This window comes from Lepus europaeus, chromosome 10 (assembly GCF_033115175.1).
Source record: "Lepus europaeus isolate LE1 chromosome 10, mLepTim1.pri, whole genome shotgun sequence".
Classification (NCBI taxonomy): Eukaryota; Metazoa; Chordata; class Mammalia; order Lagomorpha; family Leporidae; genus Lepus; species Lepus europaeus.
The window spans coordinates 99,701,084-99,716,786 of record NC_084836.1 but is presented as its reverse complement, the minus strand read 5'-3'; the positions used below and the strand labels follow the sequence as shown (position 1 = coordinate 99,716,786).

General features: G+C 54.5%; 1 protein-coding gene across 3 annotated transcripts; it reads right to left on the bottom strand.

The window, feature by feature from the left end:
* Positions 1-7,027: 7,027 nt before the first annotated feature.
* Positions 7,028-15,128, bottom strand: REM1 (RRAD and GEM like GTPase 1). 3 transcript variants are annotated; one of them, XM_062202321.1, is made up of 5 exons: positions 15,042-15,128; positions 13,664-14,231; positions 12,541-12,623; positions 8,764-8,965; positions 7,028-7,673 (listed from the first exon to the last, which is right to left on the bottom strand). In XM_062202321.1, exons 2-5 carry the CDS (start codon positions 14,001-14,003, stop codon positions 7,402-7,404), a joined length of 897 nt encoding a protein of 298 aa, XP_062058305.1. In that variant the 5' UTR covers positions 14,004-14,231; positions 15,042-15,128; the 3' UTR covers positions 7,028-7,401. The 3 variants fall into 3 exon arrangements, with proteins under 3 accessions (XP_062058305.1, XP_062058306.1, XP_062058307.1); XM_062202322.1 differs by having other exon boundaries at positions 13,664-14,054; XM_062202323.1 differs by having other exon boundaries at positions 13,664-14,051.
* Between the last annotated feature and the right edge of the window lie 575 nt (positions 15,129-15,703).

The window sequence follows — 15,703 nt, the reverse complement described above, 5'->3', positions numbered from 1 at the left end:
GAGTATGTTGTGGAAAAGCATAAAGAAATGCTTAGAGTGCTGGCATTGTGGCATAATGGGTTAAGCTGCTATCTGCAATGCTAGCATCCCATATGGGTTCCGGGGGTTGGTTCATGTCCCCTCTGCACATCCAATCCAGCTCTCTGCTAATGCACTTGAGAAAGCAGCAGAGGATGGCCCAGGTACTTGGGCCCCTGCACCCATGTGGGAGACCTGGAAGAAGCTCGTGGCTCCTGGCTTTGGCCTGGTCCAGTGCTGGCCATTGTGGGCATTTGGAGAATGAATCAGAGGATGGAGGATTTCTCTCTGTCTTTCCCACTCTTTTTTCTGTAGCTCTGCCTTACAAATAAATAACATAAATCTTTTTTAAAAAATAAATGCATATAAATACACTTAACAGCTGCAATTTGTTGAGTGCTTACTGTGGATAAAGCATCAGGCTAGGCACCAGCGCTGTGGTGCAGTAGGTTAATCCTCTACCTGCAGAGCCAGCATCCCATATCCCAGCATCAGGCTAGGCGCCGGTTCTAGTCCTGGCTGCTCCACTTCCAATCCGGCTCTCTGCTATGGCCTGGGAAAGCAGCAGAAGATGGCCCAAGCCCTTGGGCCCCTGTACCCACGTGGGAGACCAGGAAGAAGCACCTGGCTCCTGGCTTCGGATCAGCACAGCCCCGGCCGTTGCAACCATCTGGGGAGTGAATCAACAGAAGGAAGACCTTTTTCTCTGTCTCTCCCTCTCACTGTCTGTAACTCTACCTCTCAAATAAATAAAATCTTAAAAAAAAAAAAAAAGCATCAGGCTAGCAAATGGTAATCTGATTGCATTCTCACCAACCCTTAGGGAGAGACACTGTTAATAATATCTCCTTGGGGCTGGCGCTGTGGCACAGCGGGTTAATACCCTGGCCTAAAGCACCGGTATATCCCATATGGGTGCCGGTTCTAGTACCCCTGCTCCTCTTCTGATCCAGCTCTCTGCTATGGCCTGGGAAAGCAGTAGAAGATGGCCCAAGTGTCTGAGTCCTTGCACCCATATGGGAGACCTGGAAGAAGCTCCTGGCTCCTGGCTTCGGATCGGCTCAGCTCTGGCCGTTGCGGCCATCTGGGGAGTGAACCAACGGATGGAAGACCTCTCTCTCTCTCTGTCTTTACCTCTCTCTGTAACTCTGTCTTTCAAATAAATAAAATAAATCTTTAAAAAATATCTCCTTTACCAGGTGAGCTGAAGCCTAGGGAGCTGAACTAAAGCTTTTAGTCATGCTTTCTTAAATATGAAAAATCTCATTTAATTCTATAGGATAGAAATTTTCACCTTCAATTTAAAGATGAAAGAAAGGGCCGGTGCCGTGGCTCAACAGGCTAATCCTCCACCTTGCAGCGCCGGCACACCGGGTTCTAATCCCGGTTGGGGTGCCGGATTCTACCCCGGTTGCCCCTCTTCCAGGCCAGCTCTCTGCTATGGCCTGGGAAGGCAGTAGAGGATGGCCCAAGTGCTTGGGCCCTGCACCTGCATGGGAGACCAGGAGAAGCATCTGGCTCCTGGCTTCGGATCAGCGCGATGAGCCAGCCACAGCGGCCATTGGAGGGTGAACCAACGGCAAAAAGGAAGACCTTTCTCTCCCTCTCTCTCTCTCACTATCCACTCTGCCTGCCCAAAAAAATAAAAAATAAATAAATAAAGATGAAGGAAAGGAGGCTAAACAGGGTCCCAGGTCACACGGAGACTCAATGCCCAAGTTGGGATTGAACATGAGTTTCTTCTGATTCCAAAAATCTGTGCTTTCCCACCACCATCTTGTCACATCTGTGAAGCATGGGAATGTAGACACACACACACACATACACACACACGCCTTGAACTTGAACCAGATGGAACTGGGGAAAACCGCATACATTCTGACCCAGAGCTCCCACTCCATCATTAACATTATTTTTAACTGAACCCTGAACTGAACAGAAGGGGACAGTGCTCAAATTGAAACTGAACTTGTATATTTTTTCAAGTTGTTGAGCTAGAATATTCAAAAAATCCTTGAGGAGGCAGAGACAATGGGAGGTTGCTGTCCTAACCTTTTCACTCTTAGTTTTGCTTGCCCGGGGTCGCGTGGTCAGGACAGAGCTGAGAGATTCTTAATCTTTATGAGGCAGCTGTGGGTGAATTTTCCAGTGCTCCTACTCCTCTTGTACCTTTCCCTTCCCTTCTCAGCCAGGCTGGGGACTGGAAGTTGTGTGTGTGGCAGCGGTGCTCCTGCACCCTTTACCTTCCTCCAGAGCACACAGCCTTGTACACGCTCGCCTGGAGAAGAGAGGAGGGAGCCGGACCCTCTGAGACAGGTGTTTCCTTCCAGCTAAGCACAGAGAGCTCTGGCCTGACCCTGCTTGCTTGAGGGTCGCACAAGGAGAAGTTGCAAGCCCCTGGCTGAGAAACTGAAACTTCCCAGCATAGCCAGTGCCCCTCTGCATTCGCAGCAGTCGGACTGGACTCCAGATCCGGGTCCTTTGTCTCATCCGGTCCAGGCAGGCACAGTCTGTGGCCTCCCCGACAGCAAGAGGGGGGACTCTGAGGAGACGTGGGGGCCTCTGGGGAGACATCCATCTTTCTAGAGCTTTATCATTTTTTCCATCACAGGATTCTCCCTTCAAGGTGGAAAGTCCCAGCTGGTGGCTGAGGACTCTCTCATTGTCTTTGTTCTCCGTCCTGTCTCCAGCCCAGGCTGCAGGACACAGGATAAAAATGCTCCTCTATCTGTCTGTCTGTCTGTCTGTCTGTCTATCTATCTAAAAGGCAGTTACAGAGAGAAGGGAGAGACATAGATAGAAAGATCTATCTGTTGGTCCACTCCCCAAATGGCCTCAATGGCTGGAGCTGGGCCCGGCTGAAGCCAGGAGCCAGGAGCTTTTTCTGGGTCTCCCTCATGGGTGCAGTGGCCCAAGCTGCTTCCAAGGTGTTATTAGCAGGGAGCTGGATTGAAAGTGGAGCAGCTGGACTCAAGCTGGTGTCCATAGGGGATGCTGGTGTTACACACAGTGGCTTAACCCAATGCACCACAGCAGCTGCCAGCTGCTTCTTCTGTACCAGCCTGCTCTGGGTTTGCTGTACCAACCAAGAACTAGTGCGATAGAGAGGAGTCCTTCACGCAGTGAGACTAGAGTTCCCTGGCTTCTGGCACCGCCTTTGCTGACTGAGAGACTTTGGTAGGGGTCCTGAGCTACTGTGTGCTACAGTGTCTCTTTCTGGAAACTGTCGTAGTGGTTAGGTCACCAGTTTAGAGGATTAAATGAATTAACATGCAAAAAGCACTCAGAACAATACCTGGTATCTGGTAAAGATGATGTGGTTGTTGGCTGTTGTTATCACATGACCTTGGACTCAGGCAATTCAACTCCTCCCTCTGGGCCGCAGTTTCCCCAATCATACCATTAGGATAGCAGTTCTTCCCTGCTTCTCATCTGAGTGTGAATCCCGAGTACTTTTTCTTGCTGTGTGGTGTTAGACACATTTCTTGGGTTCTCTTAGCCTCAATGTGCTCCTCTATTAAGTGGTATGTATTAAGTGGAGCTGTGGTGATGATAAAATGAGAAAATGCATACTGAGCATGTAGCATGTGGCACCACACTAACACACAGTGAAAACAAAGTTATTTTTTGTTTGTTTTTGTGGATGACAGAGGACTTTTTTTTTCTTGAAAGATTTATTTATTTGAAAGTCAGAATTATAAAGAGAGAGGAAAGACAGAGAGGAGAGAGGGAGAGGGAGAGAGAGAGAGAGAGACAGAGAGACACAGAGAGAGAGAGGTCGTTCATCCACTGGTTCACTGCCCAACTGGCCTCCACGGCTGGAGCTGTGCTGATCTGAAGCTAGGAGCCAGGAGCTTCTTCTGGATCTCCCACGTGGGCGCAGGGGCCCAAGAACCTGGGCCATTCTCCACTGCCTTCCCATGCCACAGCGGAAAGCTGGATTGGAAGTGGAGCAGCCGGGACTCGAACCGGCACCCATGTGGGATGCTGGCGCTTCAGACCAGGGCGTTAACCCGCTGTGCCATAGCACAGACCTCAACAAAAGACTTTCTAAAAGATAATGAGCTGTGTCCCCAGCAGGTGCATTGTGGTTTTCTCACATGCTTTCCCAGACTTACCTTGTTGACAGATACCTAGAGTCAGAGGCATTGGGATTGGAAGGGCCACTTATAGGTTGGTTAATTAATCTATTCAAGATATGTTATGTGCCTGTGACAAGCCAGGCATAGCTGTAAGTGCTGGTGCCATAGCAGTACTGAGGGCCCTGTTCTCAGGGAACTGTCACTGCTGTGGGGGGAGACAGACCATACACAGGTGACTGTATAAGTATACGATACAAATTCACATTCGGCCTCTTTATGTCACAGGTGAGGAGGCTGAGACCGAAGGGGTAAAGGCTCTTTCTGGGGTCCTGCCGTGTCACAGCCAGGCAGACTTCTAAGCAGGTCTTCGCAGCCTCAGCATTTTTCACCTTTAACAAACTGTTTTCCCTCAAGTCTTAACCCCAAATTCGGTGATTCTGCCTAGACACAGGAACCGTTTTAAGCACCTTATACATCACTTAATCTTGACATCAACGCTTATTTTATTTATAGACGGGGAAAACTAACGCACAGAGAGGTGGAGGGGAGCAGGGTTTGCAGAGACCCCCTGTTTCAGGGCCCACGCCCTCTCCCCTGTGGGCGTGGCTGGCTGAATACTCTCCCCATAGCCTGCTCTGCTTAATTTCTCCCTCCTCCCTCCTTCTCTCCAATCCTAGTCCCAACTTTCTCTCCCGCTTTCTGAGTGGCCTGGGATAAGTATCTCCCTCTCTGGCCCCCATGGTCCCTGTCCGTGAGCTGAGGGGGATTGGGCTGGGTTATGGGCCTTCACTGAGCACCCTGGCCTTGCGGTCCCACATCACTTCGTAACTGGTTTTCTGGTCTGGTTCCTCCATTGGAATCTGAGTTCCAGGAAGTAGCAAGAGTCCTCCTCCTCTCAGCCCCTCTCCGGAGCTGGCACTGCGCTGTGCACTTAGTGGGCACTCAGTACATGTTCACAGACGAAGAAAGAAGGGAATGAAGTGGGTGTCTTCGGTTTTCTGCAGCCGGCTCCTGAACTTGCTCCCTGGCCCCTCTCCCTTTCTCAGCCCCCCCTTCTTCCCTCCCTTTCACCTCCCGGGGCTGACTCCGGCCCTCCATCCGGCCTGCATTTTTCCGGGTTTGATATCATTTTTTCCACTCTCCCGGCTGCTGCCGGCTGCCTCTGCCAACTTTCCACAGCTCCAGCCCCTCCCCCGTGACCGCAGGCCAGAGACAGCTCGGGCTGGGGGAAGACCCTCCTCCTTTTCCCTTCCCAGGGCTGGATGAGGATGGGGGAGTCAGCGCCATGGGTGCCCCACTGGCCAGGCTAGGTGGGAGGGGGTTGCCGCTGGAGGGGATGGCTTGGTGTTTGGGTCTTTCTCATCACTGCATCACCCCGGGGCCACTGGGCTGTGGTGGCCCATGTGTGGGGCTGAGGCGTCTGGGCCAGCAGCTGGTTGGGGGCAGGGGTGTCAGGCATTAGGGACACAATGGTCCAAACCAAATTGTTTGCAGCTTGTTCTCTAAAAGAACTGACACCACTTTCCTTTGGACTGGAAACTCCTGACCTGACCCCTAACACCCAGCCCTGTCCCCAGCCAGGCTGGACGTCTCACCACCTCCTTCCTCCTGCACAGCAGAAGGGAGGTTGGAGGAGGCTGGGCCCTGGGTCTGGTCCTCACTGGCTGGGATACCCCAGGGGGCTCACTCCTCCTCTCTGGGCTTCAGGTTACACATTTGGAAAATAGATGAATTAGGCTAAATTGGGGTCCATTCTGGGGATTGATGGGATGCGTTTCATTGAGTTCATGCTCCTCTCCTTAAACTGAGAGTCTGAGTGTTTCTGTCATATTTTTTTAAAATAAATATTTCTTTATTTGAAAAGCAGAGTGCCCAAGAGAGGCAAGACAGACAGACAGACACACACACACGCAAACATACACACTCAGAGAGAGAGGGAGATATCTTCTATTACTGGCTCACTCCTCAAATGGCTACAACAGCCAGGTGTGAGACCAGTAGCAAGGAACTCCATCCAGGTCTCCCATGTGGGTGGCAGGAGTCGAAGTACTTGGACCATCATCTGCTGCCTTCCTGGCACATTAGCAGGGAGCTGGATTGGAAGCAGAGCAGCCAGGACTTGAACTGGCGCTCCAGTATGGGATGTGGGAGTCATGAGCATGGCCTTGCACAACGCCTGGCCTTCTGTGACACTCTTAAAGAGCACTGTGGATAAATTGTGCATTGGCTGATCCTTCAGGCCTGGGCTGGAATCCTGGCAATGTCACTGATAGCAGCTCTGTGATCTTGGCCACGAGCCTTGGCATTGTCCGTGCTTCAGTTTCCCAATTAGAAAGACAGGGTTAATAGTAACACCCTCCTCCTAGGTGTTGTGAAGAGTGAGTCGCAACAGCTTAGCACACGCTCAGTTTCCAACAAACAGCAGCTATGATATTGCCAGGGGGAGCGTCAGGGGTCCTTCCAGATAACATTTTATGAATCTACTGGTATACTCTAAAAAATGAGTTAAGAAGGGGCCACCTCTGTGATGCTAGTATCCCATATGGGTTCTGATCTGAGTCCCAGTTGCACTACTTCTGATCTAAAGCACCTGGGAAAGAAGATGGCTCAAGTGATTGGGCCCTTGACACCCGCGTGGGAGACCCAGATGAAGCTCTTGGCTCCTGGCTTCAGTCTGGCCCAGCCCAGGTCATTGGGGCCATCTGGGGAGTGAATTAGTAGATGGAAGATCTTTCTGTCTCTCTGTAACTCTGCTTTCAAATAAACAAATCTTAAAAAAAAAAAAAAAAAAAAAAAAAAAAGGAGTCAAGAAAGAAAACAGCAGGTCATCACGACCAACTGGTTTCTCAAAGACTGGGGCAGGCATGGTACCCAATGGCTGGGGGAAGGGCCTGAACACACAGTTGGTCTAAGGACGTTAAGGATCGGCTCTACCAGCCAGTGTAGACGGCAGGGCAGCTGGTGTAGACGCCGCAAGGAGAGGTCGGTTGTTTGGATAGGACATCCTTCCGGACTGATTTATTGTGAGGGTTTTAGAGGTTGGCCAGAGACCAGGACAAAGATGATTTCTACAAAAAGACCCCCACTACGTATAAAACCCTACTTTGTGCCCAGCTTAGTCCCCATAGTCTGCCCGTGGCTTCCCGGGGCCGAGGAGGCCCCAAGGCTCTCGCTCTCGGCGACCCCCAGGCCGTTAGGACAGTCGCAGCCACGGCCAACGACGCAGGCTCCTGTCGGGGTCTTTTCCGGTGGAGCCCAGGATGCACCCCAGTGTCCTGCCACCTTGGGAGGGCGGGCGGCCTCAGAGTACGGCCAGGTTGTGACAGGACTTGGAGCGTGCCTTGAGTGCCCGGCGGCGGGCGCTGCGGGCCGTCAGGCGAGCCAGGAAGCGACGTGCGCGCTGGCCGAGGCTGGCGCGGCGTCGGGGCGCGGGCGGCTCGCGGGCCGCGCTGTCCCGGCGCCGCAAGCGCAGCTGGCGCACCACGCCCTCGAAGAGCTCGGCCACGTTGTGCTGCAGCGCGGCCGAGGTCTCGATGAACTTGCAGTCGAACACCACGGCGCAGGCGCGGCCCTCTGGGCGGGGCGGGTCCGGCGGGCGGAGACAGGGGTGGGAAGAGGTGTGTGGAGTTTCAATTAGAAGCGATTTTTCCTGTGCCCACACTTGGTGGTGGTGTCGGGAAACTCAGAGACAAATCAGACTGGGCCGCGAGGAGTTAGTTTACGGGCTAGTGACTGACGCGGAAGAGGGGGAGGCTAGGAAGACAGGGAGGCTGGGACGCGGTTGGGACCAGATAGGGACCGGGTTAAACGCCATGTATGGCGTCCAACCCATGATTGGAGTTACCGAGCAGCTGGTTAAAAGGCAGAATTCTGGGCCCACGCGTTGGGACCCCGATTCGGGATGTTTGGGGTAAGGCCTGCTAAACGGAGCTTTAACAAAACCTGTTGGGGTGTGTGTGTCCCTAAAGGATGTGGTCTTCCTCCATCAACATTGCCAATGGGCTGAGAGGCAGGGGCCTGACGGCCAGTCCTCAGTGGCTGGAGACTCCATGAACCTGGCTTTCTCTCTCTGAGTCCCAGTTTCCAGATTTTACTCCTTGAGTGGGGCCATGTTACGATCCTCTTGGGCCCTACCTGACAGGTCAGACTTACTAAAATATTCATCATCCCTTCATCAATATCGTTTATCTACCACTTTAAAAGTCTGGTTTGTAGTTGCTGTCTGACATGATATAAAACTCTGTGAAATTTGAATTGATCATTTTCTGTCTTTTTGGAGTCAAAGCGGTCTTTTTCGGTTCTCAAATGTAAGCCCTTGAACAGGCTGCGGGCTCCGGGCCTATCACGCCTGCTGGAGGCAGTGTTTGTAATTAAGGAGCCCTAGGGGACCTTTCAAGCAGACACGTGACAGGCCAGCCCTGCTTCTGGACCATGCTGACAGCTGAAGCAGGACCGAGTGAGCGGGGAGAAGCACCTGGCGCAGGCTGGAGATGCCAGGTCAGGGCAGAGAAGGGAAGAGGGTGTGGGGCTGCCAGGACTTGAGGACCGGTTTGGAGGCTGAGAGAGGGCTGGGAAGTAGCTGCAGGACGGGGGTGGGGCAGGCAGGGTCTGAGGTGAAGGGCATGGAGGGGCCGGAGACAGTGGGGTGGCGTGGAGGGCTCACCTTCCACGGAGACTTCCCGGCAGCGGGCCAGGTCCGCCTTGTTGCCCACGAGGATGATAGGCACGTGGTCCGCCTGGTGTGTGCGTCGCAGCTGAATGCGGAGCTCAGAGGCACTCTCAAAGCTGCGGCGGTCCGCGATGGAGTACACGATGACGTAGGCACTGCCCGCCTGCAGGCACGACTCCTGCTTCCCGCTTTCATCCTGCGGGGAAGGGGCCCCAGGATTCTCAGACAGTGCCGAGGCCCTGGGTTAGGAGGGGCCGGACCGCTCTAAGGGGTAGGACATCGACACCTCGGACAGGTCGGGGGAATAGATTGCGCCACAGTTCCCTATGTCATCTTGAGAAAACCGTTTCTGGGCCTGAACCTTTGGACTAACGACCTTCCCTCAATGCATTCTCTCATTCATTCATTCCTCCTGTGGGCTGGGCACTGGAGACAAAGGACTCATTTGGTCCACCTTCCTGCTAAGAGGGGCTGGCTCTGCCTGCTCAGCTCTTTTGTCTGTTCTCCGAGGAGATTTTTGGCCTTGCCAGGCAGTTCTTAAGGCCTTCAGCAACCTGGAACTAAGAGAAAAATGTGAGAGAGGGAAGCGAAGACAGGAGGCTGCCTTCAGAGAGAGGCGTTTTGCAGGCCGGTTTTAAAGAGAGGAGGTGAAGGAGCCACTGAGGACGTGAAGTTCTGCAGGGGCAGGGAGGGGCAAGGAGCACTTGAAGAAGTGGAGTCTCTTCCAGTTGTTTGTTTGACCGGGGAAAGGAGAGAGCTGGGGGGATTCTGATCTCCCGTTCTGGGTGGTGGTCTTCCGTGAGGGACAGCACTTGAGACTGGGCCCTGTGGGTAACGATGTTCACAAGAAGTCCCTGCCCTCCAAACGCTCACGGCCTGGAAGGGAGGCTGTGGGGATGCAGGGCTGACTGCATGCCGAGTACCGCTAGGAGAGACGTTTGCAAAGGGCTGCACGAGCTGGGGGCTCGGAGGGGGAGATCCGAAGAAGTCAGCGTGGCCGAGAGTGGGGCGGGGGGCTTCCCAGTGGACTGGAGAGTGGGCTTGAAGGCATGAGAAGGAGAGAAGCGATTCCAGATGAAGAGAACAGTGAGAGCTGAGAACTGGAGTGGGAAAGACCAGGTGCAGTGGAAGCATTTGTCCTGAGTGGGGAAGAAGCTAGACAATTTTCTGATAACCAATTCAGATAGATGACTAAGACGGCAACAGATCCCGAGTCAACAACACTGTCAACAGCTATCCTGAGGATCCGTCAGGTTGAAAACCTGAGGGTGGAGCCACACAGACCTGGATTTCCAAGTTCACTATGGGCGGGCTCCTTCCTCCATGTGGGTCCGTTTCCCCTTCTGTTGAATGGAGTCCTGAGCCCCACTTTTAGAGGTTCTTATTCATTAATCTGGGGTGAGGTCTGAGAATTTGATTTTTTTTTTTTTTTGACAGGCAGAGTGGATAGTGAGAGAGAGAGAGACAGAGAGAAAGGTCTTCCTTTGCCATTGGTTCACCCTCCAATGGCCGCCGCGGCCAGTGCATCTCGCTGATCCGAAGGCAGGAGCCAGGTGCTCCCTCCTGGTCTCCCATGCGGGTGCAGGGCCCAAGGACTTGGGCCATCCTCCACTGCACTCCCGGGCCATAGCAGAGAGCTGGCCTGGAAGAGGGGCAACCGGGACAGAATCCGGCACCCCGACCGGGACTAGAACCCAGTGTGCCGGTGCCGCAGGCGGAGGATTAGTCTGTTGAGCCATGGCGCCGGCCGAGAATTTGATTTTTTTTTTAATTATTTATTTTCATTTTATTTGAAAGAGAGAGGAAAGGAGGGAGGGAGAGGGGGAAAGAGAGAGAGAGAGATTTTCCATTCAGTGGCTCACCCCCAAATGCCTATAACAACCAGGGCTGGGCTAGGCTGAAGCCAGGAGCCCAGAATTCAGCCCACGTCTCCCATGTGGGTGACAGGGACCTACGTATCTGAGCCATCACCTGCTGCCTCCCATGGAGCACATTAGCAGGGGTCAAGAGTGGAACTGGGACTTGAACAGAGGCCCTGTGACAGGGGATGCTGGTGTCCCAAGGAGCATCTTCAGTGTTGCAGCAAACACCTGCCCCTGAGAATGGGAGTTTTAATACTCTCCAGGCGACCCATGGTCATCCAACCTAGGGCACTCCTGAATGGGCAAAAGGCTGATTCAGTTCTGCCAGATTCTGCCGGTCTGACATCAGGGTACTATCTAGCCCATGCGTGGAAGGATGGATGCCAGTTCCACTATGGCTGCTACTATGTTGGAACTCTTTGAGAGCTCCCCTCACAGTCACTGACCAAGGAAACTGGTTCCGTTTCCCCATTTGCTGGTGGGGACACCAAAGCCAGGAAAGAGGAAAAAACTATTTCAAGGCCACACAGCAAGCTGGACGTTGAGGTCCAGTTTCTGCCTTCTAGTTCAGTACTCTTGGTCCCCTGTTTCCTAAGTGGGGCGCTCAGTCTAATCACTGGACTCTGTCCCATACTAGGCCCCCGCCCCTTACTAGTCTGCAGGCTCCATAAGCCTGGATCAGAGTCTGGCTTATTCAGCGCTGTGTCTCCAGGGTCTTGGCCCATTATAGACACCTAGCAAGTATTTTTGAATGAATGAATGAATGAGTGAAAACTCAGTTGGAAGTCCAGCAGGTGATGTTCCCCCAGGATTGGGGATGGGAAGGGCCGATCATAGTGGGTAAGGGTAGAGGCTCAGGGGTTTGGTAGATCTGGGTTTGAATCCCAGTTGCTATCTGAGAGCTCTAGACGCATTAACTTCTCTGAGCTGCAGTTTCCCCATGGGTAGAATGGGAAGCGGAAGATTCACTGTGTTGTTTTTGTTTTGACTGCACATTGTAATACAGGTGCAGTGCTTAGCACAGGGGCTAACACTTAGGAAGAGGAACACCTGCCATTAGGCGAGTCATGAGTACGGCACTCAGGTGGTCCTGCGGTTTCCTTTCATGCTTCTAGAAAGTAGTGGACCCAAGGGCTTCTTCATTTGACTGGCCTACCCGAGGAGCTATCCAGCCATTCTTGTCGATCACCCAAACAGTGCCTTCCTAGAGTTAGGAGCAGGGTCCACTCTCAGTGAGGTGGGATTGTAGGTGACTTTTAGATTCTCATCTTTGCTTAGTTCTGTGGAGCCAGCGAAGCCAGGTAGGGCAGTCATGGCAGGGATGTGTGCCTGCCTGCTGCCCGTTCCTGCGCCGTGAGGGGTAGGGAGGAGCGGCCCTCTGCTTCGCTTTCTCGCTAGCTATCAAGTTAGGAGTAGAAATTATCCTTGAGCTCCTCACCCCTGTCTGGCTTGTTTTTTCATGCTCCACACTGGGTTCATTTCTTTAAAGTTACAGAAGAACTTAAAAATCAGGAATGCAGGAATGAGTGACCATTTATCAGATGAGAAAACTGAAGCTCAGAGTGGGAAAGTGAATTGCACAAAGCTAAACAACTAGTAAGTAAAAGAAAGGGCGGTTCAGCCTTAGACATTTTGGTGCCAAATTCAGTTACTTCTGCATAATACGATGGGGAGGCCTACAGGGGGCAGACTACTTCCTGGGATGGCTGCAGGGAGGGGAATGGAGACAGAGGTCAGGGCCAGGAGGAGCTCTGTCTTTGGTTGGAAAGGGTGCCCAGGAGCTGTGCATTTTGGGGGGATTTGGAGGGTGGCCCCTGCACCAATTCTGCTCTATGTGCTCCAGGAGGGGACAAGAATCTGGTTTTAGGCTCAGCACCCCTCCCCCCAAATCCGGCTTGCAGTGCCATACCAGTTTCTCGGCCTCCCAGGTATCCATGACCACCAGTGTGGTGTCCTCTCCATCCACTGTGAGGGTCCTCTCATATACATCTTCTGCAACCGAGGGGAGAGCCAGATCTCAGGGAGGAGGGGCAGGCCTGGGGGCAGGGCGCGCGGCTCCCTAGCTCCTGTTTTTGGTCACATGGCCCCTCCACTTCTCCCTGGAAGTGCTCTCTACACATGTTTGCTGTCTGTCTCCCCTGGTAGATCTAGGAGCTCCACGAGGAACCTCTGTCTCCCCAGCTGCCAGTATAGTGCCTGGCACTTGCTAACTGCTGAGAAAGTTGGTCTGGTGCTTGGATGAGTGCGAGGTGATGGGGTTTAAGTTGCTGGGAATTCTCCCAGTCCTGCCCTGTCTCTGGCTTAGTGTATGCGTCAAGCGGGTCATGTTTTTTTCTCTGGGCCTGTCTCCTCATCTGTAACACGTACAGGTGTACAAAGGTACACCTATCAGAAGGGTTTTCTCAGGGGGTAAAGGCTGGAGAAGGAGCCTGGCCATGTCTCTACCTTCTCTCCGCTTTTAACCAATCCCCCTTTCACTCACCCTGTGTCCCCTTCAGCCAGTCCTGCTGGGGCCCAGCATCAGTCCTCCTCCCTCCCCTATCATTGGTTGCATTTCTTGGGAATAAAGCAAGCCAAAGCCCAGAGCTTGGGGTGTGGGAGTCTCCATTCTGAGAAGGATCTTAGGTTTGCCACAAGTCACAGTGGTCTTGGCTGGGTGTCTATGGGAGCAGGAGGGTCCAAGAGTCAGGGGCTCTCGGGGATGGGAGTTTCTGAGCTGATTGGAAGCCCACTAGTTCTTAATACTCAGAGAATTCAAAATGGCTTCCTTTGTGACATGGAAATAAATGATACAATTCTCTCCATGAGAAATCAAATTTTTCATTCTATTCCAGGAATTTCCCTTCCCAAGACCATTGTGCAGGCTGTGCCCTGTATGACTCCGGGGGAGCATGGTTCCCTTCCTGGTCTGTGTGCACGCCCCTTAGAGTGGAAGCATGCACGATTTGTACAGGACATGGCTTGTGTGTGCCCCTGGTGACAGGACCTTCATTCCTTTGGCCACATCCCAGCCCAGCCCACAGGGCCCCTACCTCCCAGCTGGTCATGGAGGTCCCGCTCTTGCTTCCCTGCAAAGAGGCTGGCAAGGCTGGTCTTCCCCACACCAGGGTCTCCAAGCAGCACCACACGGTACAGAGCCTCCCAGGAGCCTTCAGAGTCGCTGGATTCCGAGGACCAGCCGTCGGGGGCAGGGGAAGGCTTGCGGGTGGGAGGGTTGAGGGAGGCTGATTGGCCCAGCCGGGGGTGCTGGGGCTGAGTGGAGGGTGCTGTGCACAGACGACTGGGCTGGTGGCCCCTGGAGGACAGGGGCAGTGGGGTGCTGGCTCGCCGTCGCAGGGAGGTCTTGGCTTCCTGCTGCGTGTTTAGTGTCATCCTTGGTGATGTAGGGCACGGCACTTCCCTCCCTTCTTTCCTTCCTTCCTTCTGGAAAAAGGGGGGATGGGCCGTGAGCCAGTTGCTTTGGGCCTCTTCTTCTCTGTGTCCTAATGGGCTGCTGAGATGTTCTCCCCAGAGCCACACTTGGCCATACAGCAGGAGGAGACACCTGAGCTCCCTGGGATGGGCTCTTTCTGGGTCCAGCCGGAAGGGGTGAGTGTCAGGCTGTGAACACAGAGACCGGCACACCCACAGGTCATTTCCCAAGCCTTAAGGAGGGCCGTCCCGGATGGCACACAGAGAGAGGCCAGCAGCCAGGTGATATGGAGAGCCTGCCCGCAACTCTCCCACCCCCACCCTGTGCAGAACAGAAGCTCCTCCTTAGGGAAGGCATTTGATTGTCTCTCGCTCCCTTCTCCACCGCTCTTCACAGGTTCTGGGTTGGTGGTGCAGAGGAGGGTTGAGGGTCCCCTGCGGGATTTAATTCCGATGCGTGAACCCTCGAGGTCTCAGGAGGCAGGACGGGTTGGCCCTAGAAGGGCAGGGGGCTCCGGGGGTTCCCCCAGCGGTAATCTGAGTGCCCTGGTGCCATGGGAACCCATGTCGGGCCCGCCCCTGTGTGAAAAATTCAGGAGCGGCTGGCGCTGTGGCCTCCAGCTGTCATTGTGGGGCAGGAGCCGCGAGCCGGCCTGGCCCCAGGATGGGTGTCCTGGACAGGGTCCTAGTAGGAGTCGGAATCCCGGAGGGTGACGGGGAGGGGCACCCATGTGCCAGCCCCGGAGTCTGGGTCCCAGCCTTCCCAGCCCCAGGTCCTGGGTATGAACGAGGCCCCCAGATGCTGGGGTGGGGTGTGGGGAGTGTTCCTTGTCAGAGGCTACCCAACCCTCGGAAGACCCTCAGCCCCGGGATGCGCGGGTGCCAGGTTCCTGTGCCCCTGCCTGCGCTGCAGCAACCCCCCCCCTCCCCCAAGCAGGCGCCTGGCGAACTCCACTCCAACTTGAGCAAGTTGGCTGCGGGCCGCGCGTGGGACTTTACCTCGGCCTGGGGAGGGGTCCGGGGTCCCCGCCGCCTCCGCCGCCCAGCGTTCCAGGATGTACCACCAGCCTGAGCGCGCAGCCTGTCCGCCCCGCCGCCCCGGCCGGGGGAGGAGCCGCGACCCCGCCCCGTCCAGCCCCGCCCCGTGGGGGCCGCCCCAGGGCCCTCGCCCCAGGCCTTGGCCGCTCAACAGAGTTTTCTGAGTGCAGAGCTCGGCTCACCCGCCGCTTCCAGCCCTGCGCCCCGCGTGGCGGACGAGAGAAAAGAAGGATGAGGGCTCTGGGTTCCTGGATTTGGGTCCCCCTCCACGACCCCTCCGAGGACCGCATCAGCCAGTGAGGCGCTCCGGCCGCAGCCCTCACGAAACCGAGTTCCAGGTCCCGGGTCCCAGGAGGGTTCAGCAGCACTGGCAGAGGGGCCCAGGAATGTGCATTTCGAGCTAGTGTCCCAAGTGATCCCCGGGCAGCTCGTTATCATTCGTGGGCTTTGAGAAACTCTGCTGTGTTTTGGGGAGTGGCTTGGGGGAAGAGGGAGCCCTGGAATGGAAGGGTTCCGCATATCCTACTTTGACGTCGTTTGTTCTTTCCTGCATTCACCCACTGAGTACTAGCAGGGCTGGACTCGGGTTTCTGCCTTTCATCCTATTGTCCCTTTTAATCGAA